The sequence below is a fragment of the Cenococcum geophilum genome (assembly GCF_001692895.1).
Source record: "Cenococcum geophilum 1.58 unplaced genomic scaffold K441scaffold_40, whole genome shotgun sequence".
Taxonomy (NCBI): domain Eukaryota; kingdom Fungi; phylum Ascomycota; class Dothideomycetes; order Gloniales; family Gloniaceae; genus Cenococcum; species Cenococcum geophilum.
In genome coordinates, this window is record NW_027137598.1 from 1238563 (window position 1) to 1265862 (window position 27300).

Here is a 27300-nt window from a genome sequence, read left to right on the forward strand (position 1 = left end):
GGTCAAACCACCCACAATCAACAAGTTGCTACAATAGACCAGTTCTATCACTTTACCGCCAAACGTATGCACTCAATTAAGCGAAGCCGGCTAAGGGGACAACCCAGCCCCAACCAATGAGTACACGCATTCAATCGCACAGAACGGGCGACCCAGCAACCCCACCCATTTACGCAATAGCTTAGTACTCGGCCTCAGCACCTTCCTCACCTTCGAGCGAGTCGGCGGCAACCTCCTCGTAGTCGCGCTCCAGCGCGGCCAAGTCCTCGCGGGCCTCGGAGAACTCGCCTTCCTCCATGCCCTCGCCGACATACCAGTGGACGAATGCACGCTTGGAGTACATGAGGTCGAACTTGTGGGAGAGAGCGGACCAGGCCTCAGCGATGGCCGTTGTGTTGGAGAGCATGCAGCTATATTGCATCAGTTAGCACATGATTCTTTTATAGGGTGTCGGAGGGAATGGATTGGATCGAACATACACAGCACGGTTGACCTTGGCCAAATCGCCGTTTGGCACCATCTGTGGTGGTTGGTAGCAGATGCCAATCTTGAAGCCGGTCGGGCACCAGTCGACGAATTGGATTGTGCGCTTCGTCTTCAGGTGGGCAATCGCAACATGGGTATCCTTTGGCACGACATCGCCACGGTATAGCAGGCAGGTAGCCATGTACTTGCCGTTGCGGGGGTCGCACTTGACCATCTGGTTGTTTGGTTCGAAGCAGGCGTTGGTGATCTCCATGACAGAGTTGGCCTCGTGAGCGGCCTTGGCGGCCGAGACAACTGGGGCATAGGCGACGAGAGGAAAGTGGATACGCGGGTAAGGGACGAGGTTGGTCTGGAACTCGTTGAGGTCGACGTTCAGAGAACCGTCAAATCGCAGGGAAGCGGTGATTGAAGAAACGACTAAAAGATAAAAAAAGTTAGCAGGGGGTCAATGCGTTTAACATGAAGGAATCAACCTACCTTGTGCAATGAGACGGTTCAGGTTCTCATAGTTGGGCCGCTCAATCCCCAGATTCCTACGGCAGATATCATATATCGCCTCGTTATCCACCATAAAACTACAATCGGAGTGTTCGAGGGTAGTATGTGTGGTGAGGATGGAGTTGTATGGCTCTACAACTGAAGTAGCGACCTGAGGAGCAGGGTACACGCAGAACTCCAGCTTGCATTTCTTGCCATAATCAACTGATAGGCGCTCCATAAGAAGCGCCCCGAACCCGGAGCCGGTACCACCACCGAAGGAGTGGAAAACGAGGAAACCTTGTAAACCGGAGCAGTTATCGGCGACACGTCGGACCTTGTCCAACACCTGGTCAATGAGCTCCTTCCCAACGGTGTAGTGACCGCGAGCGTAGTTGTTTGATGCATCCTCCTTGCCAGTGATCATGTGCTCTGGGTGGAAAAGGCTTCGGTAGGTGCCGGTTCGGACCTCATCGACAACGTTGGGCTCCAAATCGCAGTAGATGGTTCGGGGGACGTATTTGCCCTGACCTGAGCATGTTTGTTAGTTCTTGCCACGCTGACTTTGTTTTCATGTCACGTTACCCGTCTCGGAGAAAAAAGTGCTGAAGCCATGGTCATCGTCGGCAGCTTTGCGCTCTTCGGTGAGATAACCGTCGGGCTAAAAAAGTTCACAATGTTAACTAGAGGAGCTCAATCAGCTTGAGCAAGGTGAGTTGCTTACCTGAATGCCGTGTTCGAGGCAGTAAAGCTGTATACAGATTTCTAATCAGTCTTTGCTCCACCTTAGGCATCAACAAGATTTCCCCTTCCGACGCTGGAAATGTAAAGCCCTGGAAAAGGAGAATTCTGGTCAGAAACTCACCTCCCAGCATGAATTTGCAATCTGGCAACCAGCTTGGCCGACTATACGCGTGAAAAGTCAGTATCAACATAGGTATTGGGTGCATGCTGTTGGAGGTGGTCAGGGCGCGCGCGCGTTGTGGGGTCATACCGTTCAAGCTGATGACTTCTCTCATGTTTGCGGTTGGTAGAAGGATTCAGTAGAGTGTTTGGATATGGATTCGGGTAGTAGTAGAATCGAATGGGTTGGTGGGGTGGAGGATGTAGCGGGGACGGGATGTCGGTAGGGAAGGAGAGATGTTGTGGGATGTTTTGTTGTGCAGGGACCAAAAGACCAACGAACCGACGCCAGCAACGCTTGGACCAGGGGCTTTTCGGAAATTGTCCCGCAAATTCATTTTAAATGTCCTCGTCAATGTCAACTTGCTGCAGCCTGCACGTCCACACGCCCACACGCCCACACGTCCACCATGATACCGTGAATCAATCCGTGAATCAATCAATCAATATTGGCGCCCTCCCCTTGCCCATGCTACAATCACTACTACGATTTCCCCTGGAGCCATGATTGCAGCTGTTTCTAATATCATTGAATAAATATCTATCCACGCCGAAGATGAGCGCCATCCCTTGGTTGGTCTTTCTTGTCGCACTCATCATCACGGTGAATGCGAACACCGAAAAGCTCATCTTTCTCGGCCCCAGTGCTATCACTATTCCTAATGTCCACCCAGGCCTGGATGACCTCCGTCTAGACACTCTATCGCCCACCGGGCAACATATCCTGGAGACACAGCTGTCTGTAGAGTTCCCTACAGAAGCAGAGCCTCGTGGTGTGCAATCCTGGTACCTGATCGAAGGATTACAGGAAGGCCGCAGGTACGAGCTGAGGATTTGCTGGGTTGCCACTGTAAGCAAGATAATTATTTGCTTGTCTGTCATTCCATGCGAGCTGCCGCCTACTTTACCGAATTGTCTTTGTTTGTTCAATTCTTGCCGCAGTTTGGCTAACCAACCAAAGCAACCTACAAAGTTTTGGCTTGACGTCCACCAAATCACCGAAGTATTTGAGACCCCTCTCCTCGTATCCTCGCTGGCTGCCTACTCTAAACGACGTCAAGATCTCGGCTTGAAGGACCCAGAATACACCGAGGCATACTCCTCTACATCATCAAAATCTGCATTGTTCTTACAGATACACTCAGCTGCAGACTTTTTCTCTTCAAATCGGACGTTGATGGAATTCCCGCCAGCGGTTGACGTGGATATCAGTGCGTAATTTATGCTCCCATCATTTCATACTTTTCGCTTATATTGACCCAGTTCTTGATCCATACCTCTTCAATATATTCCCAAGATCTCTTGGCCCAACCGCCATATACATCGCTATACTTGCTGTTGGGAGCTGGTTTCTTTCTGGAGTCATACACACGTGGCTAAGCAGCATCGAAGCAACGCCTAAACCACACACCGATTGAGCGGTTTCTATATTCATGATACCCCATTTCCAAACTCTTTAGATATTCCTCACCCTTTAGTCGCCCTCGGCATCTAGCCTTGTTGTTTCACCTATCCTGTCTAATTCCCAATACATCCCACTACGAAGATGAGCCCTCCTACAGCTCCACATACCGACCTATCCACTCTCCCTGCCGAGCTACTTCTCTACATAATTGAAGACTTACGCCCTGATGATTATGTCACCTTCGCCCTCGCTGCGTATCCTCTGCTGCGCCGCCACGGCCTTGTGCCGCCGCTCAGCAATACCATGTTCCAGCAACTAGTAAATCAAGCTCCTGGACCGACCATTTTCCCGCGCTGGCCGTTTCCCATAGAGTTGACGGACCAAATACTGGGCTATCTAAGCCCACAGGACATGATTTGGTTCATTTTCACGCACCGGCATCTGTTTGCGTCGTATATCAGGAATTTGAGTCCGGCGACGGTGGAAGGATTAAGGAGGGCATGTTTACCGGATTGAGCGGATGATTTAGTCGTAGTGAAGACCCAGTGCACTCGTACGAGGATCTAGTTTCTAAGCAGAAAACAACCTTCAGATGCTGAAACAAGGGGACAGTCCAAAAGGCCTTCGAATAGAGTCGTCACGGACGGATAAGCCCCTCAGCAATCTTCTAGGTCCCATTCTTCCGTCGTAGGACGTACTTTTAAGGACCTCAAGATGTTTAGAGGGCCCAGGCCTGCAAGCCATGGGCTGCGGCTTATCAGTCAATATGCCCATCGAGCTAAATCAGCTCGTCGTGTAGGATATTGACGGACTAAGCTCTTTTCAAGGCAGAACAGTTTCTCCAAGTCATCTATTTAGCTGAAGCCTCCTATGCCTTACCCGTTGCGTGCATGCCAAGCATCGTGAGCTACCCTTCACCTAGGCCCATTGAATCACTCCCGGCCCTCTCGATCCACAACTGTCTAGTTTCGTACGGTGTCTACCTTTCCACTCACACGGCCCAACAACAGAACATTTCACTCAGAATAGATCGAATGGAATGAACTAACTCTTCGAGTTCCGAGAAACCACACTTTGGCACATATTACACGCTCTAAGCGCTTGCCAGCATAACATACAATGCCCCTGCTCTGCCCTGCAAGCGACTCACTACTTCTCCCAAACACGGCCCGGCATCAGCATCAACAGTCAAATCTCCTCACATCTCACAGCACATCAAAAACCGCCCAATATCTCCCCCTAGCACTCTTAAGAGAGCCAGATATACAGAACATAACGTATTTCGTGTGCATCGATCCAGTATCATCCCCTTTCATGAAAACAAACAAAAACCAGCTCAAATCCATCTCAACACCATCGCCCGCCCGTCCGTCCGCCCGCTCAGCCAACGCAGTTTAGGCTCGTCACCCAAGAAACCCCCCCCCCCCCCCCCCCCCCCCCCCCCCCCCCCACCCCCCCAACCCCCCCCCCCCCCCCCCCCCCCCCCCCCCAAACGGGTTTGAGCCCCCCCCCCCAAAACCCCCCCCCCCCCCCACCGCAGTTCCATCACTCCCAGACCCTTAAGCCCCCCAGATCACCGCGCCGCCTACCACCCCGGCTGCGGCGGCGCCTGCGTCGTCGCGCCGTGCCCGCCGCCATATTGTCCCCCAGACGCGCTATGCGGCTGCCCGTAGCCGCCCTGGCCATACTGCTCGTGCGAGGGCGGGCCGCCGTGCGTCGGCGCACCACCGTGCTGCTGCCCATACGGCGGCTGGCCTTGCGCGCCGGGGTACTGGCCCTGGCCCGTCGGCGGGGGCGGGTACTGGCCCGGCGTGCTGCTGGCGGAAGGCGGAGGCGGGTACTGCGTGTGGCCGCCGCTGGAGGGAGGCGGCGGGTATTGGTTGTATCCGCCTGAGGGCGGCGGCGGGTACTGGTTGTGCCCGCTGCTCGGTGGCGGGTATTGGCCTGGGGTGTGCGCTTGGCCTTGTGGGCTGCCGTAGGATGCGGGTATGGGCGCGGGTTGGTACCCGCCTTGGCCGTGCTGGCCTTGCTGGCCGTATGGGTCATGGCCTCCGTAAGACGGGTTCTGGCCGTAGTTTCCGGGCTGCTGTTGGTGTTGGGTAGGAGCGCCGTAGGAGGGCTGGCCGTGCTGGCCTGGCGGCTGGTATTGGCCAGGTGTAGGGCTGCCACCGTACTGACCTGGTGGCGATGGAGCGTGCTGGCCATGCTGGCTAGATGGGTTGTACTGGCCCGGTGTTGAAGCAGCGCCATGTTGGCTAGGCGCGCCATACTGGCCAGTTGTTGAAGGACTGCCGTGTTGGTTTGAAGGCTTGTATGCCGTTGGTGGTGCTTGGCCCGTGTAGGTGCTGCTAGAGGCTGAACCACCGCCGTGGCTATAGCCATAGTCGTTTGGCTTCGAATGCTTGTTGGCTTATTAGAATCCGGAACTCTTAAAATACGGTTAGACAGTACTCACAGAGCCTCCATGAGATCCTCCCAGTACACCTCCCAGCAAACCTCCCAATCCACCCTGTCCGTGGCTTCCTCCTCCACCATGCCCACCAGAATGCTGACTGCTAGGCTTACCGCTGTTTAGAAGACTTCCAGCGAGCTGTCCAACAAGACCTCCACCGCCGCTTTGGCCATGTCCTCCGCCACCGCCGTGAGACTGACTGCCTCCTCCAAGGAGAGACGAAGCAATTCCGCCAAGGCCAGACTGTTGACCATGGCTGCCGCTGTGTTTTCCGCCCTGGCCGGTAAGCATGTTGATGGCCATGCCCTAATTCTATCAGCACATGCTATACTCGATATTGGTCTCTGAATCAAACGTACGCCCAGACCCCCACTCCGTTCTCCGGTTTGTCCATCCACGCCCCGCGTGCCCTCACCCTCTTGCATACCATGCTGCCCTTCCTGGGGCTTGTCATAAGGACCGGCTTGCGCAGGTGTCCCTGCAGGTGACACCGTAGACGGCGCAGGGTCGGCTGGGATGTCCCATTGTGAATGACCGGTGCTGATCTGAACGTAGTAATATTTGCGCGAGCTAATCCTCGAGTGAGCAAAACGTTGGTAATCCTTGACAGCGGGTTTTTGAAATAACATAGGCAAAAAGGTACAGGAACCTTGGGGAAACCCACCTACCATCCCACTGAGCTATCCAGCCAGCGGGTAATTTAGGTAGAGTTGGATCCGTTGGGCCCGCATCCGGCGATAGAGGTGGTTGCGGAGGTGTAGGGTGCTCAGCCATCGTTTGGCGGGGTGATGCTGTAAGAGGATTCAAGCCTATGAAAAGTGCTGAAGTGTGTGGCTAGAGATGAGGTTATAAGGTGTCGAGAAAGGTTGATGAAGAAAGCCTAGGGAAAAGTAATTTGCGATTCCCTGTCAGAGTGCGTACGCAGAGGCTGTGTTTGACGTTGTCTTACGGACCTGCATACTTGTTTGAGCTGAGATTAACCCCACAACACTATATAGCTCATGTGGGCTGTGCGATGTGGCGTCTCGGCTTCGCATCTGATACTGCAAGCAACCCACGCAAAGCGAACATGTTGGGAGAGCATCAAGATTTCAGGCTTCCGTGCACGCGTACTTTTCTTTAAAATAATTAACATTAAAGGCTCCCTGATGCCGTCGGACTCTCCATGGATACCATTGAGACCTTCTCAATGTGATCTCTAGGACAACCAGCTAAGAATACATAGTATACATGGATTCTAAATATTCATGACTTCGCCCCGAGACACCAATCCCATACATAGTGTCTCCCACGCCGCATTCATAAAAGTACCATCATAACAAAAAGCCTACCATGCGTATCCGTCGTTTTCAATGTCGTCATTGCCGTCCCAGTCCTCATCGCCACTAACCTCTGAATCCAAGAAGTCATTCTCATTGAAGAGCTCCTCTCGGGGTCGAAGGTTGTCGATGCGAATGTCCACCACTCGGCACTTACCCTGAACAAACCTTTCATCGACACTCTCTTCCTTCCAATCATCTGTCTCATCATCTGAAGCTTCCTCACTTGAGCCCTCAGAAGCTTTACGACGTGAGCGGAGGCGACGTTTCCCCCAGATTTCCGCAGATTCTGTGTTCTCGGTATCATCGGATGCAGTCACTCGACTTTGTCGCTGAAGGTTGCGCCTATTCGCAATAAGCACATCGCTGTCTTCATTCTCATCGCTCCGGCTGCTCAACCCTTCATTCCTAGACGGTCCAGCGGTTAGATTTTCGTTGCTATATATAGTATGTGCTTTCGTGCAGAGATCCATTGAGGAGCCAGTAGGACCGGAGCCCAGAACTTGCGATTCTTTCCACTCTCTGAAAGCGCGAAGGGAGGCGAGATGGGGGTTCGGTGGTGCACACTTGCGCAGAAACACCCGCTGAAAGCGACCAATCCACTCATCTCTGAATGCCGCTCGCTCACGCCAGTTAATATTGATAATGGCCTTAATCACGAGCTCTCGAAGCTCAGGCAGCTCGTCAGCGGAGTCGATGAGAGACCCAAAAAATGTCTTCGCTGCCCCCAAAGTCCATTTCCGTAGGTACGCCATTTCTAGTGTACGTAGAGTGGAAGGCCAACTCGGTATTTCTTCCTCTTCGAGTAGATCCACATATTTCTCTGAGTCGTAATGCGTAGAGAGAGTGTTATAGTAATTAAGATCTATCCTCAAAGTCTCCAATCGAGGGCATGAACGTTTAAGGTCAGGTAGAAAAGAGATACCCAGAGCCTGATTGTGATTCAAGATCAGCTCTTCCAGCCGACTACCATGGGTGATCAAGAATGCTTGAAGAACCTCTGAAGTAAGCGAGTCGCAGTTAACGATGCCAAGATTGACGAGGTTATTCGGAAGGAGTGGAAGAAGGTCTTGATTCACAAAGGACGAGGATTCGAAGGTCAAGCTTCTCAGTCTAGGGAGAACAGCGAGCGCAGACGCGAGAAGTTCTTCAGGTGTAGGACCGTCATTACACTCCCGTTTTGCCAAGTGAGAGTAATTCGTGAGAAAAATTTCTTCCAAGCTCTGAAACGACCGATCTTCGTGGACCTCTTTCATCCAAAGCGGACCTTTGGAACATAGAGAAGAGTTCCACCTCCAACTTTTGAGGTGCAGTCCACCCTGCCGTAGCGCCTCGAAAAGCTCGTCCGGATAGCGCCAGCGGAGAGGCTTCGTACGTTTGCGATATGGTGGCCTATCAAGCGGATCAAAGATGTCGATTTCTCTAAGCGTAACCAGAGCCTTAACCAGTGCTCCGAGTTCGATGTCACCCGGGCCAGGTGCCGTCAAAGCAGCTATCTTGGTAGCATCTAGCTCCAGTCGCTTAACCATGACGTTATAATCTTCCTTGTGGCCCGCCCTAGGCTCAAGTAAAAGTTGTAACAGTTTGGTTCTACGAGATTTTTCGGGAGCATATATTGGAGGGTTTCGATAGAGCGCGGTAAGTGCGGGCTTAGAAAAGTTCACGCACATGCGAGCCATGCTAAGAAGCCATGGCACGGATGGAGTTTGTACTAGATTCTCATCGTGAAGAGGGTGGGATGCGTATACGAAGATTTGAAGTAAGACGTGGTATGGCAAAGAAGCCCATGGAGGTATATGGCCATCGCTGGCGATGGATTGTGACTTTGGCTTCGGAGAAGATTTCGCGGATACGGCTATTTATATGGCAATTAATACTGCACATAGAGATAGCGAGTAAGTCGCATGGGCCTTACGTTTTACCGGCCCACGTGAGCGAGTTGGCCGCCCTCTCTGACGTCCCCTAGGTACTCTTGTTTGTGAGGCAGATGGTGTCATTTTTTGGCGCTTTACTCTCTGTGGCGGAGACCCTTCCTCTTCTTCGAAATCCTCATCCATATCTTCATCGGAGCTAAGTTCTTTGTAGGATACGATGCGATTCCGGCGCGATCGCGAGGATACTTGAGGGCGTGAAGGGCTTCGGTTGAATGCGCGATGGGGTGCGCGGTTGGATGCGCGATGGGATGCGCGGTTGGGTGCGCGGTCGGATCGCCTCTGAGGGACAACTATATTCTTGACTACCTCGACATCTCCTCTGGAGTCATCTGAAGAGCTGTCGTCGGTGCTAAGCTCTCGGTAGGATACAGGAGCCCGCTTGCGCTTCACACTGCGACCCGCCATAGCAGCGTTGCATGCAGCTAGGAGAGTAGTAGAAAGGAACGGAGGGCGGCAATATGGCTTAGTAGAAACGGCCTGAAAGGAGTGACTAGTTTGCGCGTAGCATAGGTAGTGCGACTCGAGCTGGAGCGCCTCATGGATACAATAAAACGACAAAGAAAGCGCCGCCTGAAAACGAAGGAGATGGTGATAAAAGTCAGTGACGAAGGGGCGCCAAGGTTCCCTGTCGGAACGGAGTGTCGGACCGAGACAGGGCTAAACTGCATTGGGGGTTCAAAGCAGCTCAAGCCTCCGTTGAGGGCCCAAACAGAGTGAGAGAGCCCTTGTCATATTGTTTCCGCCACATAAGACGCGGCGCAGCTTCCCTTACCCACGCCCACTGTCCTTTGTCTTCTTTGTTCTCTTCTCTGTTTATTCATCTTGTACATCTCTCTCCTTGTGCGCGCGACTTAGCTGAAGACCGCTTGGCGCCGATCGCTACTCCTTTTTTCGCGCTGCCGTATTCTTGACAATTGCAGCGGCGGGCAACGTCAGTCTGACTGATATCGAGTCTTTGGCTTTGGCCTGTGGTGGGCGCGCAGTTGTGGCGGATTCATTCTTCACTCTCTCATTTCGCCTGGGGAGGTTAATTTTTCCTCCATTTCAGCTTGGGTCGTGATAATTGCGCACATGCCACCTGAGGAACCTTGAGGACACCGCAATTGAACGTCGGGGTGGGAATGGTGGTTGCATTGGTCGTGAAAGGCTTCAAAGTGGTTGGTTGAGGAGGAGCCTCATTGCGCCGATTTGTCCGCCAGCTCCTGGACGCGGTCTCATCCCCTAGGTTGAGGTTCTGGCCGTGGCCCGCCATCTCCGCATCACGAACCTACTTTGCGCTATTTTAATTACTCGCGTCATGACCTTCCCCAAGCCGGAGGCAAATCAACAAGTTTCTAGTCTCCTCATTCTGACCAGGAACCAGCCATACGCGTTGCTAGCCCAGCCTTCGAGAGAGCGATAGCATGGTGAATACGCAAGGTTCTGAGTTGAAAAAATTTATCGGAAACACGTGCCTATACCTAAATTTCAACGCGACCAGGCAACGAACGTTTCTAACACGAAACATCAAAAAAGTGCTCGATCATCACAAGCGGGCTCTGGACAAGTCGGATCCTTTCACTGTCAGCAACGGCATCCAAGCCGAGAGTATTGATCAGCCGACTTGGAAATTCCCCTCCAAAGACATGCTGGAAAAACTCTCTAAAAAGAAGAATGCGGTGCTGAACGTCTTCGTTAAAGGCTTGAAGTATACGGACGAAGATGTTAACCAGTCTAATTCTGCTGAATCCCCCACAAGGAAAAGAATCATATTGTTGAAGACGCCCTGTCAAGTGGAATTGTGGGTTTGGTCACCCCAGGAGGGCGATATCATATTCCGTGATTCTCACGAGGCCAAGATCACTGTGTATCGAAATGCCCAAGGCCAGAAAGCTTACGACATAGTCGTAGAGCCTTTCCGCGTCGAAATAGCGAAGCTATTTGTGACCATACAGAAAGGACATCGCTGGAAGAAAACTATTGCTCCGGAATACGATGCCAATATAAGCATCGCTTTCTTAAACAGTGAAGATGCGGCCGATTTGCTTTCTCATCTACATCCAAAGAAGGCATCGCTGAGTAATGATCGCTCAATGTCACGTCTAACCGCAAAATGGAGCGACCTGCCAAAATGCCCTCCAAGTGGGCAGCTCCTTCCGTTGACTCGAAAAGTCGACAACAAAACGAAAAAGCTTCCTTTTGGCATCGAAGTCGACATGGGCTGGATCAGGAGCAAAGATTCAATGCTCAAATCATATAACCGAGCTTTACGTGCCACACGCGCGAATCAATTACCTTCGCCTGTGTCGGAAACAAGACCTCTCGATCAAATTCTTCGAGTTACATACGTATTCAAAGATGGCCTTTCCACCAAGACCATAATTATCGATGGTGCTTTATGTCCCATGTGTCATCGTAAAGATTGCGGCTCGCTCGATATGCTTCATTTTCACCTCAACACCGTTCACGACCTGTTTAAATTCAAAGTGGAAAAGAAGGAAAAGGAGCTTGATACTGCGATACGTGTCGACGCCCATTTTGAGTGCGACTTGTCTGACCGCTATGAGGACCTACGAGCGAGTCATCATGTGCCAGATGTGCGTGATTTGAGCTGGATAGCCCCAGCCAACAAAATATTCAATCTGGCCAAATACTTAGACGGTGATGATGAATGGGTGGCGGCCGGCTCCTCCGAAAAACGAAAGACGGCGCCTCCAAAAACTACTATTGCAAACATTCCGATTGTGAAGCCCAAAGCGCCTGAATCGATTGTCAAGATGCCAATAGCGAGGAGAAAACAACACAGGGTTCCTCGTGCTCCCTCAGGCATAACATTCTTCAGAACACTTTCGAAGCGAGCTCTAGTTGAGAACGAATGCGTGAGCGAGAGCGACGACGACGTTGACATGTCATGGCTTAAGCTCAGAAGAAATGGAGCTGCGAGCGATTCAGACACACCAGAACCTACAAAGGCCTTCATGAAAAGGTTCGATGACTTCATCCAAGACGAGAGATTGTCTGGAGACATCCATGCGGGTGATGCCCTTGTTCGATTTGCTTATCAAAACCCTGTATGGGTGCGACAGCCTAGTGTAGCTTCAGAATTCATGAAGAAAGCGGCAGAGTTCCGCAGCGACAGAATTATAACCGAAGCTGTTTACAACCACTGTGCGAAATTTGTGCAGGGAAAGACAATCGAGATTGACGAAAAAGATCTCCGGAACGGGAAGAAAGGCGTCCATTCTACACCTCCACAGACTCCTACATCTTCGATTGGTGGAAGTGTGAATGGGACCGCGAAAATAACACCTGGCAAGAGACGCAAATATGTCCCCGGGGGTCCAGGAGGCGGCGGGAGGTACATTGAAATCGATATTGTGGAAAGTGGGAGAGGAAAGGGTAAAACCCACAAAACTCCACTGAAGAAAGATAACGATGGAGACACTGAAATGCACGATATGTCCAATTTCTCTTTCAGTAGTCGCCCAACTGAAAAAGAGGCCAAAATTGAAAGCAATGTGGATTGGGAAGCAGCCATAAACGACCGTTGCATTTGTGGCGAGAAGGCCGAATCGGTGGATAATATACAGAAAGTGTTATGGTGCGAAAGTCCCGTAAGTTCAACCTCAACCTCATTTATTTGCGCCCATGACTAATCATACTAACTCTTTCAGGACTGCATCCGGCATTGCTTCCATCTTTCATGCGTGGGCTTGCAACAGCGAACGGCAGAATGGCAATGCGAGGATTGCCGATCCAGCCAAAATGAGTGACAAGGTTTCAATCGCTTGGTGTAACATTGCCGGGGGTCTTTAGAGACGAACTTTGCTTGTACGTCTATTTTAGTCATTCTGCTCGAAAATTTAGCATAAACATTGTGGAGAACTTCAAAATATCTGCCACAAAGATGCGGAGCTAGTCTTACCACATTTAAATTCTGCATCGTCATGGGAGGGGGGAGATGAGGTTTGGCGTTTTTTTATAGGACTGCTACCCTTTCTCATTCATTTTACTTTCACTATCAGCATGCTCTGGCGTTTGTCCGGGGTATATACCACTTGTACTATCATTTTCACGGGAGGCGGTCTGTTTTGCATTTCTCGCATAAAGAAATTAAGCTCTCAAAACAAGGCGTGATGCCACTGTCGACAACAAATTTATCTAGGCACTGCATCAACTGCGCATGGATATAATGGCTTCAACACCAGGGGTACTAAGATTCAATTGTCAAAGTGTGTGATATACAGAGCAGATAGTATGGATGCACTAGATCCTAGGAATACGGTTACGCCTTACACATAAGTCGGTCGTTTGAGAATCTTTCTGTATCGCACTTTCTCAAAAACTCTTGAAACTTAAAATCGCCCCATCAGACTGCAAGCAATAAATCAAAGACAAGGACGTTTGTAGGATGCTAATGAGCGTCTTTTCTAATGCTACTAGTCTGCAGTTCTACGCTTTCTTCGATCTTGAATCTCCGAATAATGATTGCACGGCAAGATACACGAAACTACGCGGTAAACGATGCAGTGGGTAGGAAAGGGAGGAGCTGTCTACATGAACGGCAGGAACGTAAATATAAGAGGACCGTCTGTCTTTCTGCTTCTCTTTACTCTCTACTATTGCACATTACTTCCGCCACATAGCCGCATTATTCAAACAATCAACTATCAATCCCCACCGAAAATTAAGCTAAGATGAAGCCCGCCAATCCAATTATTGCTTTCCTCACCCTTCCTCTCCTCTCTCTCGCTGCTTCCAGTAGAGAAACGCCTGGATTCCTCATTAAAACCCGCACCAAGCCCGTTAGCCGCATGAACCGGTCCCCGCCATCCCACCTTAACAATCTCTACTTGGGCGGTATGCACGCTGGTCCCGCGGTCGATATTGCAATCTTCTTCAGTGATCCAATCCACGCTGCTTATGGCCACCTCAACGGCACAAGGTTGGAATTCAACTGGCCCTGCTAAACGTAGTACATACCGTTTTACTACGATGACCATTCTTGATGGGATAAGATACGCGTTCGCGCGACATCGCATACCTCTCAGCAGTCTAAGGGGTGGGAAACCAGAAGATACAACGGAGCGGACGTGCTTGTGAATAAGGAAAAAGCTATGGGCTGGCTTGGTGAGCTTCAGATCTTTCGTCAGCTTTGCTGTCCAAAAGGGTTATTTTGCTAATTTATATCATTGCCGAAAAATCTGCGACTGGTGGAGAGGAACACCGCAGTTGTTATACAGGCATTAGAAATCCTGGGCTGTTCATGACTGCCTCCGGCACCTAGCAATCGTGCAGACGTCGACATTATTGTCGTTTGGACTAGCCTAACGCCTGATACCAGCCCACGAGGCGCGCTGAGATCTGGAGCAGATGGGAGATGCTAAGAATACTGAATGGTAATGCCGGCGTTCATGGATATCCGCGTTTCGGTGCGTGAGGACGAGGGGGGGATTTCGTAGCATTACTCACAACGGTAGTGGGATGACGGACAAGTGTGCCTATAGAGGAAGCATTCGTCTTCCTATTAATAAAAATCTGTCGACCTGAATCAGGCTGTCTTGCCACCCGACTCAGTTACCCACCCCTTGACTCAGTCACCTACCCCCTGTTTGACTCGATCACCTACCCCCTATACGCACCCCCCCGGTGCCTGCACCTACATCATGTATATATGGTCTCTTCTTCATAGATCAATCTACACGTGTTCTACCGTTCGACAAAATCGAACCTTTCATTGGCCATGAATTATATTTTATCTCAGTTCAAGTACAGAAGGGCCGTTCTGTTCAAAGAAGGTATAGTTGAGAAGTCATCCATATATGTCCCATATGACTCTATAAAACAAAAGCAGCTCTCTAGGCGACAAATTACAATAGGATATGAGCTCAAGCCACCCGGGCACTCCCTTGCCGGTCACCACACATGAGCCGTGCATGGGTCTTGACATATAACCTGACCCGACTAATAGACGTGTTTCAATGCTAGACTTTTATTCATTCCCGATTCCTCACTCTTCTTCCAACCATCACTCTACTTTCCATCGTAGTTCAAGAACATAGCATAAATTAAGGTAGGAAAATGCAGAGTTGTACTTACGTGACACTCTCATTTCAACCGAACTCCAAAACAACAGCTTACTCTCAGCCACCATAAACATTCTAATCCCCGCTTTGTATTTTTTTCTGCTGACTGCTTTTCGTTTGTTCCCTTCTCTCTCTTTATTATTTCCCTAGGAATATCATTTAAATGCTATGAAAAGAGACGAGTGACCTACAGAGAATATTGGTAGAAATTAATGACGTGGAATGGGGCTTGGGGACCACCGCATTCAGTCCCGAACTGCTGTTGCTCGGATACACTACAAGTCTTCGCAGCATACCGCAAGCCCTACTTCAATATCTACAACCACTATGCCTACAAAATCACATGAACTTCCTCGGATCCAACGTCCTTAAATCCGCGCTCTTCGCCGCGCCCTCCCATACAATCTCGGCCAAACACTTCCCCGTCGCTGGCGCATTTTGAATACCCCAGCACGTGTGCCCGGCGCCAATCAGCAGCCCCTTCACGCCCGTCTCGCCTATCATGGGCCCCCCACCTCGCGACACGTTCGGCAAATAGCACGCCTGGCGCGCCGTGACCTCGCCGTCGCGGAGCTCGTCGCTGACGGCGCTGACCTGGTCGACGATGTCCTGGCAGCGGGCCTCGTCGACCTGCACGAGCGCGGTCGAGGCGGGCAACGGGATCAGCGTGTCGCCCTCGCCGCACGCGTACACTTCGTTGTTGGGGCGGGCGTAGATCTCGGGCGTCACGGTCCTCGCCGAGCCGCGCTTGCTCTTGCCCTCGGTTTGTGAGAGCGTGATGCTGGTGAAGAGAGTGTAGGCAGACACGGGCCGCGAGGGCCGGATCGTGACGCTGTGGGCGCGGAGGGCAGAGATCGGCGCGGAAGGGTAAATCGTCCTGGTCCAGGGCCCTGCGGTCAAGATGACGGTGTCTGTGTTCAGTGTGTGAGCCTCGCCGTCATGAGAGGTGTAGGAGACGGACTCGGCGGCGCCGGAAGAGTGATTTATGCTCGTGGCAGAGCCGAGGACGATTTTAACGCCTTCCTCTTCTGCAAGCGCGGCCATGGACGTGGTAAACTGGTACGGATGCACTTGCGCGGTGGTGGATGGGTCGCCCATTTCTTCGTAGGCTCGGACGCCTTCTGCTACGACCCAATCGAGATCTTTGGGCACTCCTGCTGCTCGGAGCAGTCCAATGGCTTCCTGTGTTCGTTTTTGCAGGGAGACAGCTTCGCCTTCTTTTTTTGCGGATCCGCTAGTTGGAGCTCTTCCTCGTGCTTCTAGCTGTCCGCAATGCACCGCGCGGTATCCCCACCTTTCAGCTCCGCCATGCTTATCAGCCAGCTATTCCATACCATTGAATCAGCAATAGTTCGGTGGCGAAACGACAGTAGACCCACCTCTTTATGAAGCCTATAGCTGAGAGGAACAATACAACTCGGATACGCCCATAGCGCAAGTAGCCCACCTGCCTTACCGGACGCCCCTCCTGCTATCCGCGTGGCCTCTAAAAGGGTGATTGCATGTGTGGCGGGGTTGAACTTGGGATGGTGTGAGAGGAAGTACGCAGTCGTGGACCCGATTATTCCGCCACCTGGAGAGTCGTCAGCGATTGCGGACGAGTGTTGAGAGCACGAATCCTTTCAAGGGCGGACCTATGATTACAATATTCCTCTTCTCAGCCTGAGCCGACATTTCTAGAGCATGTGATGTTACAGTCATACGAGAGATGCAATGAATGCGGGTCTTAATTTATCGATAGCTATCTACAAACCTCGGCCTCGCGACGTCATTGCAGCTCAACACGAAGTTTTGACGACGTACAAGGCGGCACTTTCGGAGTCAGTAAAGCATCAAGATTCCAGCGCCACTTCTTCAAAAATAAATATCTTGAATCCAAGGCACCAAATACTCAGAAAAGCGATGCCACTCTCACCATGNCTCGACTTAATCATACTGCCTTTCTCACATTTTAATAAGGGCCATACCTAAATGTACAATTTGTATTTATATCAGCTCTGTGATAACGAGGAATTCTAGATGCGTAGCATGCCAATAGATTGCGATTTCAGGGGCTGCGCGAGACTGGTAGTCTGCACCTTAAGTGATTGTGCTGTAGTTGTTACCTCTCCTCACTACATCTCCAAGATGAATTCTATTATTGCCCCAAATGGGAGACGAGTCTCTTTTTTGATGTCAATATAAATGACCTAAGGCCTATGATAGGTTGGTGCCGCTTACGATCCTGCTCCGCGTGAGGTGGAGCAATAAGAGAGAAAACTCCTAGGATAAATAAACATCGGGGTTCTGATTGCACGTGTGCCTTGTTCTATCTCGGCTTTGTTATGGACGGCATGAACGATCATCTCAAGATCGAATTTAAGGATAAGATGATTTGGCCGCTAGAAATCCGTCGGTTCAATGCAAAATCTCCGCCGCCGGCTTTACGTGATTATCTTTTCGTTGAGCTCAAAGATCTCCCTTTGACAACATGGGGTGTCTTAATACACCTGGTCCTTGCCATATTGGAGCATTTTGCTTGCGAGTTCACCACAGATCACGCATGCTAACTCTAAAGCACTATTCCCCGCTTAAGGAACAATATGCCGCCTTATCTCGGACTTGGTCATACGAGATGAACTCTGTGTGCAGATATTATCCATCGTTTCTGCTAGACCTCATTCCATCCGTGCTTCCAGAATTCGCTGGAGAGGGCAAGAAAGTTTTCAAAAGCATCAGATGATAAGGGGAATCATATTCTGGTGGACAAAGAGTACCACCAGAGTCATCGATTAGGGATGTGCACAGACTGCTCTAGAAGCTCTTGTATTCAACTCGCCTGTAGCATTGTTATTGGTCTCAGACTTTTATGATGATGCACACTCCTTAGGAAATGACGAGACGGTTTTTGCTGGGATATTTGAAGGGAAAGGGTAACTGCATAGAGCGGGGATCGTGCGAAAAGGTTGATTGCAGTATTGACTTGCATTCTGCTGTATATATAATCTTACTGACTGGAGCGGATCTGTGGCGTTGATGTTGCGCTGGAACGGGTCAATTAGGGGTAAGTTGCGATGCAGCACTATTGTGGTGATAATAGTCCTCAACCTCTGCTCTCAAAGGTTTCAATACGGAAACTATACTATCTTGAGACGTGAGTTTCTCCGCTGAAGTAATCTGAGCCTGGCTTGGCTGTTTCCTAAACAGGGTCGCAACTACCTAGACAAACAAGGAGTCTATAGAGAAGGGTGTAGTAGGGAAAATTGTGCGGCTATTCCTCAATCTCTAAAGATATAATGAGAAGATAGCTGCCTAAAACTGAGCTAGATTTTCTGTTAACAACTTTATAGGATAATTGGACTGTGAGGTACAGAGGACTAAGTTACTGAATTACAAAAGTGCATAGGACTATATTCATGTTTGTCCTAGACACGGTTTAGACAGAAAAAAGAACAGCATTTGAACCAGTCAACCCAGTCTTCTCGCAGCCAGCAATTTTTGGTCTTGAAAGCAAGAAAACCTTGGAGAGTGGAATTAGAAGTCCCCTCCATCAAAATCACCACCGTCATCTCCGCCGAAGCCGCCATCGTCACCTCCCTCAAGCGCCTCCCCGATAAGAACTCCTCCAAGAAGACCACCACCAACACCCAACGCTGCAGCTGTTCCGACACCCATGCCAGATTTCTTGGGGGGACCATATTGTTGTTGTGGAGGATAGCCTTGATAATATCCTTGCTGTGGCGGATAGCCGCCGTACTGGCCTTGAGGAGGTCCTCCGTAGTATTGCTGCTGTGGAGGGTATCCATCGTATTGCGGTTTAGAGTGAGAGCTCTTGTCAAGCAGCTTTCTGAGAAAACCGCCCTTTGCCTTGCTCTTATCTTCAGGAAGTGGCGAGCCCCCTAGCATTGGCGAGCCCGTCGGGGTATATCCAGGTTGTCCATACCCAGCCGGCTGTCCGTACGCTGCCTGTTGCTGGTAATATGAGTCCGAGGCGCCCCGACTAGTGGGACGGCCCTGAGCTCGTACGTTTTCCTCTTCTTGAAGCTGGCGTGCCAGACGCTCGTCCTCGCTTATATCATGNGACAACCCCGCCCCGCCGGTCGCGGATGCGTACGGGTTATTCGAAGAGAAGCCACTCTTTTCAGCTTCGACTGGTTTGGCGTCTCCGTGACTGTATAATGGTGGTGGACCCGCAGGAGCCTCTTCATCAGGAGCATATATCGGTTCTGTCGGTTTGTCCCATTGCGGCTTCTTGGTGTAGATGTTCACATAGAACCATTCCTTGTACTGGTCTGCGATACGCGAATCAGTTACGAGCTCGGGTGACGCGGAAAAATAGGCACTCACCATTCCAGACTGCTTTGTATCCTGCTGGTACCTTAGGTGGAGGAGGTCCCTGTCGGGGCTGTTAGCAATTGCTTTAGGTGCGTGCCCCACTATGGGGCTTACTGTAGGTGGGGCAAAGTCCGCCATGGTGATGCTGAAACTATATCTTCAGTGGTGTGTGTTTGCCTTTGGGTAAGGCTTCTCAATATGTTGGCGAGATCAGTTAGTGGAAGTAAGTTGGACCACCTTCAAGATAACGGTGCGGCGGTTTGTGAGTGAAGCTGACACTGCTTGTTCCGTCGCCGGCGTTCAAACGCGTCATGCCGAACAGTTGTGGCTGTGCAATGATGCCTGCTGGCGCTCCGATATTTTATTCAGCTCCTAAATCGAGTTGCTTTAAGAGTAGCACGGCGGCCTACATTCCCATGATGGTAATTACTGCGACAGGCTAGGATGCGGCCTTTGGCCTTTACAGACCCTCATCGAAGTGGTGGCTGTGCAGCGCAGTAGCCACAGAGCCAGCATCCACTGTACATTCTTTCGTGTGGCATTTCTCACCAAAAACCATCAATGAAATTAACTACCAAGTTATGTGCAAAGCGAAAGGCGTCAGAACCTGAGACATAAACTCGAACGCTTCACGTAAATTCCAGGCCAAATTAGGTTAAAAGTAATACTGCGGCTAAGGACCGTCCACATGATCACTTGTTGCTTGCTGCAAATGATGGCTGTAAAGAAGATANAGAAAACCAGCCTCCTGAGTGAGCATGTCTCTCCCCAAAACAAGGCAATATGCTACAACAAAAATGTCATTATCGGTTTAGCAAAACAATCCTTTTTTGATTTTTTGTCGTCATTGTCCCGAAGTCAGATAGTCTGCTGCCTGGGGGACTGTTAGCCTTCTGTTCGTACTCTGCCGGCATCTGTACTGACCTTGTTGATATCGTAATCGAATCGTTCGAGAGCGTTTAACGCGTCAGCTCTAGCGTACCCCATGCTAGTCAGCTTTTTCAAGATGGGATCGTCGTGTTCAGTACCTGAGCTGATCGCTCGACCAAGCTGAGGCATTTGCGCCTGTTTGGAAGAGGACCCAGACGGCTCGTCCGCTCCGAGTTTGTCGAAAGCGGACTTGCTCTTTTCTCCTTGGTTTTCTCGAGATGCCTTGTCGTTTTGTGGAGAGTCTAAACTGGAGAAAATGGCGTCCCAGTCTTGTGAAGGTGCTGCTGACGGCTGCTGCGGCGCTTTGCCTTGGCCGAAGGTCTGTGAAAGGTGCTCAAAGTCACTGAAACTGTCTTCGCCATGACCGGACTTGCCTGTTGGAGTCTGCTGCGACGCCATCGTATTCGATTTCGATGCCGCCGGTGAGTCAAACACTGGGTTGAACTCATCAAGACCTTCACGGTGATGTGAGCCAATCATGAAATCATCTTCAGTCTTGTCATCCGCCTCTTTTGCTTCAGAAAGATCATCGAACCCAGAGTCGAATTCGTCTGTGAATGATGATTTCTGCATCTGTGGAGCATGAGCTGTAGGTGATGGTCCTTTATTGTCGTTGCTAGGGTATGATACGGCGGAATGATAAGCATCTGATGGAACAGTCGACGTCGGCGTGTCCGCTGGCGGCGGTGAAGCTGAGAATGCAGTTGTTGGTGCGGATGAAGTAGTTTTAGAAGTCGTAGGTCCGCCAAATAGCGCACCACCTTGCCCACCTGCTGCAGGTGTACTAAAGTTCTTCTCAGGGGATTGAGATCCCTGTGGTGAAGAAGTCGGATCTTGACGAGATGGAAGAAGTCCGCCGAATTCTGGTGGGAATTGGTTGGCATCCCTGGTTCCACTTCTGTTTTTTTGGGGACCCATGGTCTGATCATATGTAGGAGGCGATTTCTGTGCGCCAGGAGACGGCAAGCTAGCACTGGATTCCGCTTGAGTGACTGAGGGACGGGGCCTGAAGAAGTCGTCCGAGCCGGTGTCTGGGCCGGTTGTTCCAGTGGTCGGCCGAGATTGAGGTTGATTTTGACTTTGGCTCACACTTGGACGATGCTGCTGAGGGGATGCAGATGTAAAATTATCTGCGAAACCTCGCTCGCTGTTGCTGTCGCTGTCATCGTGTCCAAATTCCTCGATAGGTGGGAATTCCTTGTGGAATTTGCTTGCCGCAGCGGAATCAACAGATCCGTTCACTGAAGATCCGGTATGTTGCTTCTCTTGAAACTGGCGCGCGCTTCCGAACCCGGCGAATGCAGCATCAAAATCGACTTTGGCAGAAGTTGACCCTCGTTGTTCCCGGCTGATTGAAAATGGATCTGATCGATTGTTGAAGCTTTCCGCGGGCCGATTGCTATTCTTGCTTCTATCACTTAGGGTACTCTCTCCTGTCTGCTCCGGCTGAATTGGTGGATTCATATCTCCGGGGAACGCACCAGGTATTTCTCTGGCTGTTGAGGGTGGCCTAAAGCTTTGAAATGTGTCCTTGTGTTCATCAGCCTTGTGGCCTGATCTGGCACCTTCACTGGTCGCGCTTGCGGCTGGGGATGCGGTAACGTTGCGGTCGAAGAGCGATGAGCCATAGTTATTAATTTCTGGTCTCGCATTATTAGATCTCTCCATACCTCGGCTACTATCGTTCTCTTGAACAGGAGTGGCTGTAGGAGAAGCGCTTGCAATGGTAGGAGTTTCATTGCCAGTCGGCCCATATCTGCTAGCAGGTGCTGACACCTTTACTGACGAACTAAATGAATCAGACCGTTGGGCTCCCTCGCGAAGAGGTAGAAAACTGGACGCAAATTGTCTCGACTCTGGTGGAGCTGGAGGCTCTCCAGTTCGTGGAGACTCCTGGTACGATGACAGAGGTGGCGAAGTCGATGGCGTTGGTACGTCTGGCTCAGATGAACGTACGGAATGACCAGATTGGGCAGAAAAGGCAGGTGCATGGCTCTGGCTTTCAGACCTGAACGAAGTCTGTGGAGGTCCACTGGTCTGAGGTGAGGAAAATGACGGCCCAAACACGTGGTCAAAATCCTTGTGTGCGTGTGAAGTGCTACCTTCACGCGAAAATCCGGATGGTGACATCATGTTGTCAGTGGAGGGCTGGGGAGACCTCCGAAAAAAAGGATTCGTGTTATGGCTGGCGGTAGACGCAGCCGGACTAGCAACAGTAGAGCCATGCTCTTGCGGTGTTGGTTGTGGGCTGCGGTGGCTTTCCTGAGCAACCTTGGTGAGATCATTCATTTCAGACTTTATTTTATCTCGCTCGCCTTCATTTGTGGTTAGTTGCTTCTTGTTGATGGCAACCATGCCCTTTTGCTGTCGAGCATCAGACCTCATCTTGTCAAGCTGGGGCCGCAACTGAGCGATCTCAGTGTTGATCTGACGAATCCTTTCTTTGAGATTGGCATTTTCACGTTGGTCAGCATCTAACGCTGTTGCAACTTGTCGATGCTGGTTTTGAAGGTCTTGGTAGGTACTCTCAATTAGCGCAAGGTCTTGTTGTAGTTTCCTTGTCTCGTTGCGAGAAGTGGTGAGTCGGTCTTCTAATGCCTTTACATTTTTCACTTCCTGCTCGTATTGGGATCTAAATTGTGAAAGACGCAGCTCTAGATCTCGCTTTTGCGTGCTTGTAGTCGTTATATCTTTTTCTGTTGCCGTTTTCTTGCTTTGCACCTCCTGCATTTGGTTTCTTAATGTCCCGATCTGGTTCGACATATTTGCAAGCTCCGTGGTTTCCTGTGTCAACTTTTTGCTAACCTCAGGGTCGTTGTCACCCAACAAGTCATCCATAGCAGAGGGTTGGTGGGGTTTATTCACACGCGACGGTGCTAGGGATGAACTGGCTGATGCTCCGGTAGAATGGGCCGTCAGGTTCTGTCCGAACGCCGAAGTTGGCGTAAAAGGTTTGAGTGTGGATGTGGGATTACGCGGAGATGGCTGGAAAGCTGGTGGTGAAGTAGGAGAAGTAGCTTTACTCCCAAACGGATCAGTTTCAAACGGCTTGTTGAATGACCCTGAGCCCCCTGTCGACTGCTGTGTTTGTGCTGGCGCTGGAGTTGTGAACGCGTCCAAACCAAAAAGATCTTCCGTTGCAGATTTTGACATTTGGGAAGCATAAGAAGCGTTGTCAAAGGCTGGGGCTGTTGGTTGTGGTGGAGCTCGTGCTTGATTGCGCATGCTTGGTGGAACTAGATTGGGAGGGAGTGTTGCTGGAAGAATGATGCCTGGCTTCCGCTGCTGCCGTATCAAGTACATTGCTACTGCGAACTCATCTCTGCTCAGTTGGCCTTCGGAATTTATATCGGCCAAGTCCCAAATTGCTGCGAGGGTATCTTCGGGTAAACCAGAGTCGCTGAAAAACTGCACTGCTTGTTCGCCGGTAATGTATCCACGACCGAGAGTGTCGACTTTGTTGAAGAGACTGTCATATTCTTGCGGACTAATCAACCAGTCGTTACCCGTAGGCTGAGCAGATTGAGGTGGCGTTCCATATGGTGGCCGACCCATGGGACTTTGGTTTCGCTGAGCACCAGCACCACTAAATTGTCGAGGAATTGCAGCGGCCGGCTCATCTGGCCTTGGGCGGCCCGGAGGGCCAGGAAGGGGACCTCTTCGAGAAGCCGCTTCGACCAGACCAGCAGGCAGATTGGTCGGGAGAGCTTTGAGAGCTCCGGATTTATATGAAGCGAGCAAATGCATGGCGATGATGAACTCCGTCACACCAAGCACTCCGCGCTGCTCTGTGTCCGCTAGGTTCCATATCCGGCCAAGGGTCTCGTTTGGTAACTTAGCCTTTTCAAATATCTTTTTGGCATTTTCGCCTGGAAACGGTGCAGTCAGTTTGTGGAGGCCGTAAAACCAAATGTTTATAGTATTTACCGGATAGTATGCCGTTCTGGGCGCCTGATTGCTCAAATATCGATGCGTACTCGGCAGCCTTTGCTGGGAAAAGAGGCGGTACGCGTATCGGCCCACCACTCATCTGTGGTTGTAGGCCAGCAGGAGGTGCAGGCATTGGCGATGGTGCAGGAGGTGCGGATGGAAGTGCAAGACCCTCAAATTTAGGGAGAGGGCCAGCTAAAGAGCAGTTAGCGCCGAATCCAAGTAGCAAATGTTAGGAAAAATTAAGTACGTCTAAAGGCCAGTTCCGTCGTTGGTTCTCTTCCAGCCTGATAATGACCGATCAAACGAAGCACCATACAGAATCCTGAGGATGTCAATAAGCCTCGATTTTCTGTATCCGCTATCTGCCATATCTCCCCAAGAATAGCCGGCGCTAATTTTGTTCGCTCGAAGAACTTGACAGCGACTTCGCCTGTGACAACTCCGAGCTTCTCAGTGTCAGCTTGCGCAAACAACTGGCTGAAGATACGCTTCTCGTCGGGCGTGAGGTTCAGTATCGGATGGTCTGGAAGAAGACGCATCGGTAGTTAGCAGGATATGCGTTAATTGAAGTGATGAACATAGGCAACGCACTTAAGTCTGCACTCGTCGTGGTGTCGGACATGATGGTTGTTGCCAGGCTGCAGTACTCGCGGCGGGTAGTGGAAGCATGCAATGGGGCTGGAGCTGGGCCAATGCTGTGTAATGGACGGTGGAGAGGTGGTAAGAGCGGCGGTGCAAGGCCAGGAGAAGGCTGGTAACACGTAGAGAGGCCGCGTGTGTATTAAGTATGCTGAAGCAGCGTCGGAGCTGGAGTTCAAGCAATGAAGAGCGATGAGGCAGCAGGAGGCACATGAGAACAGAAGAGCACCAAATCGTCGCTGGGTGAAGAGCTGGGAGGCCCGTGCTCTCATCACGCAGCCAGCCTGCGGTCCAATCGCGATAGAACACAAATGGGGAGTTCGCAACGGTTACTTGCCTCCAATGATCGCCGAAACTGCGTCTGTCAACGCCATCGCCATGCAGCGCGGGAGGACCACAGCGTCGAATGCGGAGACGGAACCACCATGGCTGGTGTGGGGGTCACCGAAAAGTCCAATTGCCTCTATTGCCTCTACTGCCTCTACTGCGATCCTTGTCTCAGAGATGCTTGCAGCTAAGCATGCAGCATTTCACGTTTCTGATGCGCCCCGCCGTCTAGAGAGCCTGCGATTAATGGAGACGGCATGCAGGGTCCTTGGCCTGGTTTGTATCTCTGGGAGGCCTTGCTTCAGCTAGTTTATGGCAGTGGACCGACACGGGCTGGATAGGGGACATTTCGTGCAGGCAGTGGAGTAGATGTGCAAAATTTCTCATTATCTTACAAGGGTTCTCTCCCCGCAGTTCACACTAACTAAAAGCAATGGTACAATGAGAAGGAATATTAATAGCATGTACATCTGCCCAAGCAGCACGTCCCTGCTCTGCATTCCGGCCGTATCCAGCCAGCGCCAGGCCTCAACGCCTACGAGAGGGGGGATTAGGAAACACCAATCTTTTCGGCTCCAATCACATCACCTTCTTTTCTTCAGATGTTGGTCGCTTTCGTTTCTTTGGGCCTCAGCCAAAGCCAGTCCTGGGGAGCCATCTTCGGACTTCTTTCCCCACGCTCTACCTAGCAACCAGTCTGTGACACTAATCACCCTTGTAGTCCTGTCCCAGCTGCCACCCTCCTCAGCATGTTCAATAGTATGGCTAAGAATCCGGCCCTCCTCGTCAAACTCAAATATGAACAGCCCACAAAATTCTTCATCGTCCCGTGCAGCACCGCCTAGGAATTCTGTAATCTTGTCTACTTGTTCCCCAGCTGATATTCCACGATACAAGCCACTGATCTGCTTGCCCTTACTCTTGCCACACGTCTTCCACCGAACTATTAGCTTTTCATGACGGTGGTTGGATGGCGTAGAATTCCCCCCGTTCTGGACCATGCGCTCGGAAAGCACGATCAATCTGACATTCCCCACTACGGGTACTCGGCCCCATGCCACTGGCGCAGTCCATAATGCTGCTGTATACGCAATCTTACCACTAACAGTTGGTAGGCGTGGATGTGTCGATGGGAAGAGATGAAGGGTAATTTGTGGCGATAGGATTTCCTGAGGAAGCGGTGATGCTAGAAGGGTCGGGAGGCGATCGTGCAGGGTACGGATAGCTGTTTGTAGACCTTCAGTACATGAAATAGCTGCCTAGGCGGGGATACTTACTCTTTCCGAGCTTCAATGTTCGTTCGTCTGGTGGGCTATGATCCTGATCACGGAGTTCCGGGGGAGAGATGCGTGGTACGGTGCTGGTAAACCATGTCTTGGATAATGAGATATCTCTTTCGCGTATATTTGCAAGCGTTCGCTGAGGCTGTCGCAGTGCTACAGGTGTCGAGGAAGCAAGATTCTTCAATGTTATCCTCTGTGCGTGTGTTCGACTAGACGACGAGAGCCTCCGCATCAGCCCGGCGGTCATCTGTAACTTTCTGCAGTCATAGAGGGGTAAAGAGGCGGATCGGAAGAATTGTTTCGGAGAATCTGTGATTAAAATATAGTGAGGGAGTTGAGTGGATGAATGGAGGTGCAGTATCGATACGAATCTAACCGATGACGTTCCGTTTAGAAAATCTTCAATTGCGGAGGCCGAATCACGTTCACTCAAGCGGCTAGATTGCCGGACCAAAGCTTGTCTAATTAGTGAACCATTATATTTCTATTTATTTAAAATTCAGTATCTAATTGTTCAGTCCTGACTTTTGTGTAAAAGAAGCTGCTTGACCTGACATTTTATTATGTCCAAGCAAGCGCATTGTGTTCACAGGGGGTTCTGGAAAAGCGGGGAGACACGTTATTCCTGAGCTGCTCAGGAAAGGATACGAAATCCTTAACCTGGATTTCGTTCCATTGGACAACCCAAATGTCTTCACTCTAAAGACTGGCCTTACCGACAGCGGTCAAGTTTCGGCGCCCTCACCACATACTTCAACTTCGCTGGCTACGATGGGCCTTTGATACCAGGACCTCCAGATGCAATCATCCACTTTACCGCTTATGCGCGCAAC

General features: G+C 50.8%; 8 protein-coding genes across 8 annotated transcripts; 2 read left to right on the forward strand and 6 right to left on the reverse strand.

Moving 5' to 3' along the window:
• Positions 1 to 181: 181 nt before the first annotated feature.
• On the reverse strand, positions 182 to 1982 carry K441DRAFT_679786 (tubulin-domain-containing protein; the record flags this gene model as incomplete). The annotated part of the gene is made up of 7 exons (XM_067651307.1): positions 182 to 410; positions 480 to 903; positions 964 to 1494; positions 1549 to 1624; positions 1688 to 1714; positions 1829 to 1869; positions 1958 to 1982. The coding sequence occupies 7 exons, from the start codon at positions 1980 to 1982 to the stop codon at positions 182 to 184; spliced, it is 1353 nt and encodes a 450-aa protein (XP_067500812.1).
• A 440-nt stretch (positions 1983 to 2422) lies between these two features.
• Positions 2423 to 3284, forward strand: K441DRAFT_575751 (uncharacterized protein; the record flags this gene model as incomplete). The annotated part of the gene is made up of 3 exons (XM_067644180.1): positions 2423 to 2716; positions 2828 to 3077; positions 3130 to 3284. 3 exons carry the CDS (start codon positions 2423 to 2425, stop codon positions 3282 to 3284), a joined length of 699 nt encoding a protein of 232 aa, XP_067500813.1.
• Positions 3285 to 4856: 1572 nt separating this feature from the next.
• K441DRAFT_698604 (uncharacterized protein) lies at positions 4857 to 9563 on the reverse strand (the record flags this gene model as incomplete). Its single annotated transcript, XM_067653085.1, has 8 exons — positions 8958 to 9563; positions 7114 to 8897; positions 6837 to 6934; positions 6645 to 6676; positions 6388 to 6514; positions 6083 to 6263; positions 5727 to 6029; positions 4857 to 5672 (listed from the first exon to the last, which is right to left on the reverse strand). Exons 1-8 carry the CDS (start codon positions 9379 to 9381, stop codon positions 4857 to 4859), a joined length of 3765 nt encoding a protein of 1254 aa, XP_067500814.1. The 5' UTR covers positions 9382 to 9563.
• Positions 9564 to 10379: 816 nt separating this feature from the next.
• Positions 10380 to 12724, forward strand: K441DRAFT_575466 (uncharacterized protein; the record flags this gene model as incomplete). Its single annotated transcript, XM_067644169.1, has 2 exons — positions 10380 to 12573; positions 12630 to 12724. 2 exons carry the CDS (start codon positions 10380 to 10382, stop codon positions 12722 to 12724), a joined length of 2289 nt encoding a protein of 762 aa, XP_067500815.1.
• A 2656-nt stretch (positions 12725 to 15380) lies between these two features.
• Positions 15381 to 16813, reverse strand: K441DRAFT_679790 (fad NAD binding oxidoreductase; the record flags this gene model as incomplete). Its single annotated transcript, XM_067651308.1, has 4 exons — positions 15381 to 16364; positions 16421 to 16614; positions 16676 to 16717; positions 16795 to 16813. The coding sequence occupies 4 exons, from the start codon at positions 16811 to 16813 to the stop codon at positions 15381 to 15383; spliced, it is 1239 nt and encodes a 412-aa protein (XP_067500816.1).
• Positions 16814 to 18185: 1372 nt separating this feature from the next.
• K441DRAFT_664964 (uncharacterized protein) lies at positions 18186 to 19630 on the reverse strand. Its single transcript, XM_067649434.1, has 3 exons — positions 19470 to 19630; positions 19368 to 19416; positions 18186 to 19312 (listed from the first exon to the last, which is right to left on the reverse strand). The coding sequence occupies exons 1-3, from the start codon at positions 19491 to 19493 to the stop codon at positions 18555 to 18557; spliced, it is 831 nt and encodes a 276-aa protein (XP_067500817.1). The 5' UTR covers positions 19494 to 19630; the 3' UTR covers positions 18186 to 18554.
• A 172-nt stretch (positions 19631 to 19802) lies between these two features.
• Positions 19803 to 25055, reverse strand: K441DRAFT_641888 (uncharacterized protein). The gene is made up of 5 exons (XM_067646668.1): positions 24810 to 25055; positions 24466 to 24741; positions 24213 to 24410; positions 20280 to 24154; positions 19803 to 20229 (listed from the first exon to the last, which is right to left on the reverse strand). The coding sequence occupies exons 1-5, from the start codon at positions 24838 to 24840 to the stop codon at positions 20200 to 20202; spliced, it is 4410 nt and encodes a 1469-aa protein (XP_067500818.1). The 5' UTR covers positions 24841 to 25055; the 3' UTR covers positions 19803 to 20199.
• Positions 25056 to 25551: 496 nt separating this feature from the next.
• On the reverse strand, positions 25552 to 26843 carry K441DRAFT_641891 (uncharacterized protein). The gene is made up of 2 exons (XM_067646669.1): positions 26462 to 26843; positions 25552 to 26409 (listed from the first exon to the last, which is right to left on the reverse strand). The coding sequence occupies exons 1-2, from the start codon at positions 26712 to 26714 to the stop codon at positions 25769 to 25771; spliced, it is 894 nt and encodes a 297-aa protein (XP_067500819.1). The 5' UTR covers positions 26715 to 26843; the 3' UTR covers positions 25552 to 25768.
• Between the last annotated feature and the right edge of the window lie 457 nt (positions 26844 to 27300).

Bases quoted from the DNA above. Each gene is read 5' to 3' on its own strand.
- K441DRAFT_641888 (XM_067646668.1), bottom strand. From the start codon at position 24,840: ATGTCCGACACCACGACGAGTGCAGACTTAA. The intron at 24,411-24,465 runs GTACTTAATTTT...ACTGCTCTTTAG, and splicing joins GACGGAACTGGCCTTTAGAC to CTGGCCCTCTCCCTAAATTT. The intron at 20,230-20,279 runs GTCAGTACAGAT...ACAGTCCCCCAG, and splicing joins TCGATTACGATATCAACAAG to GCAGCAGACTATCTGACTTC.
- K441DRAFT_641891 (XM_067646669.1), bottom strand. From the start codon at position 26,714: ATGACCGCCGGGCTGATGCGGAGGCTCTCGTCGTCTAGTCGAACACAC. The intron at 26,410-26,461 runs GTAAGTATCCCC...GTCTACAAACAG, and splicing joins AACATTGAAGCTCGGAAAGA to CTATCCGTACCCTGCACGAT.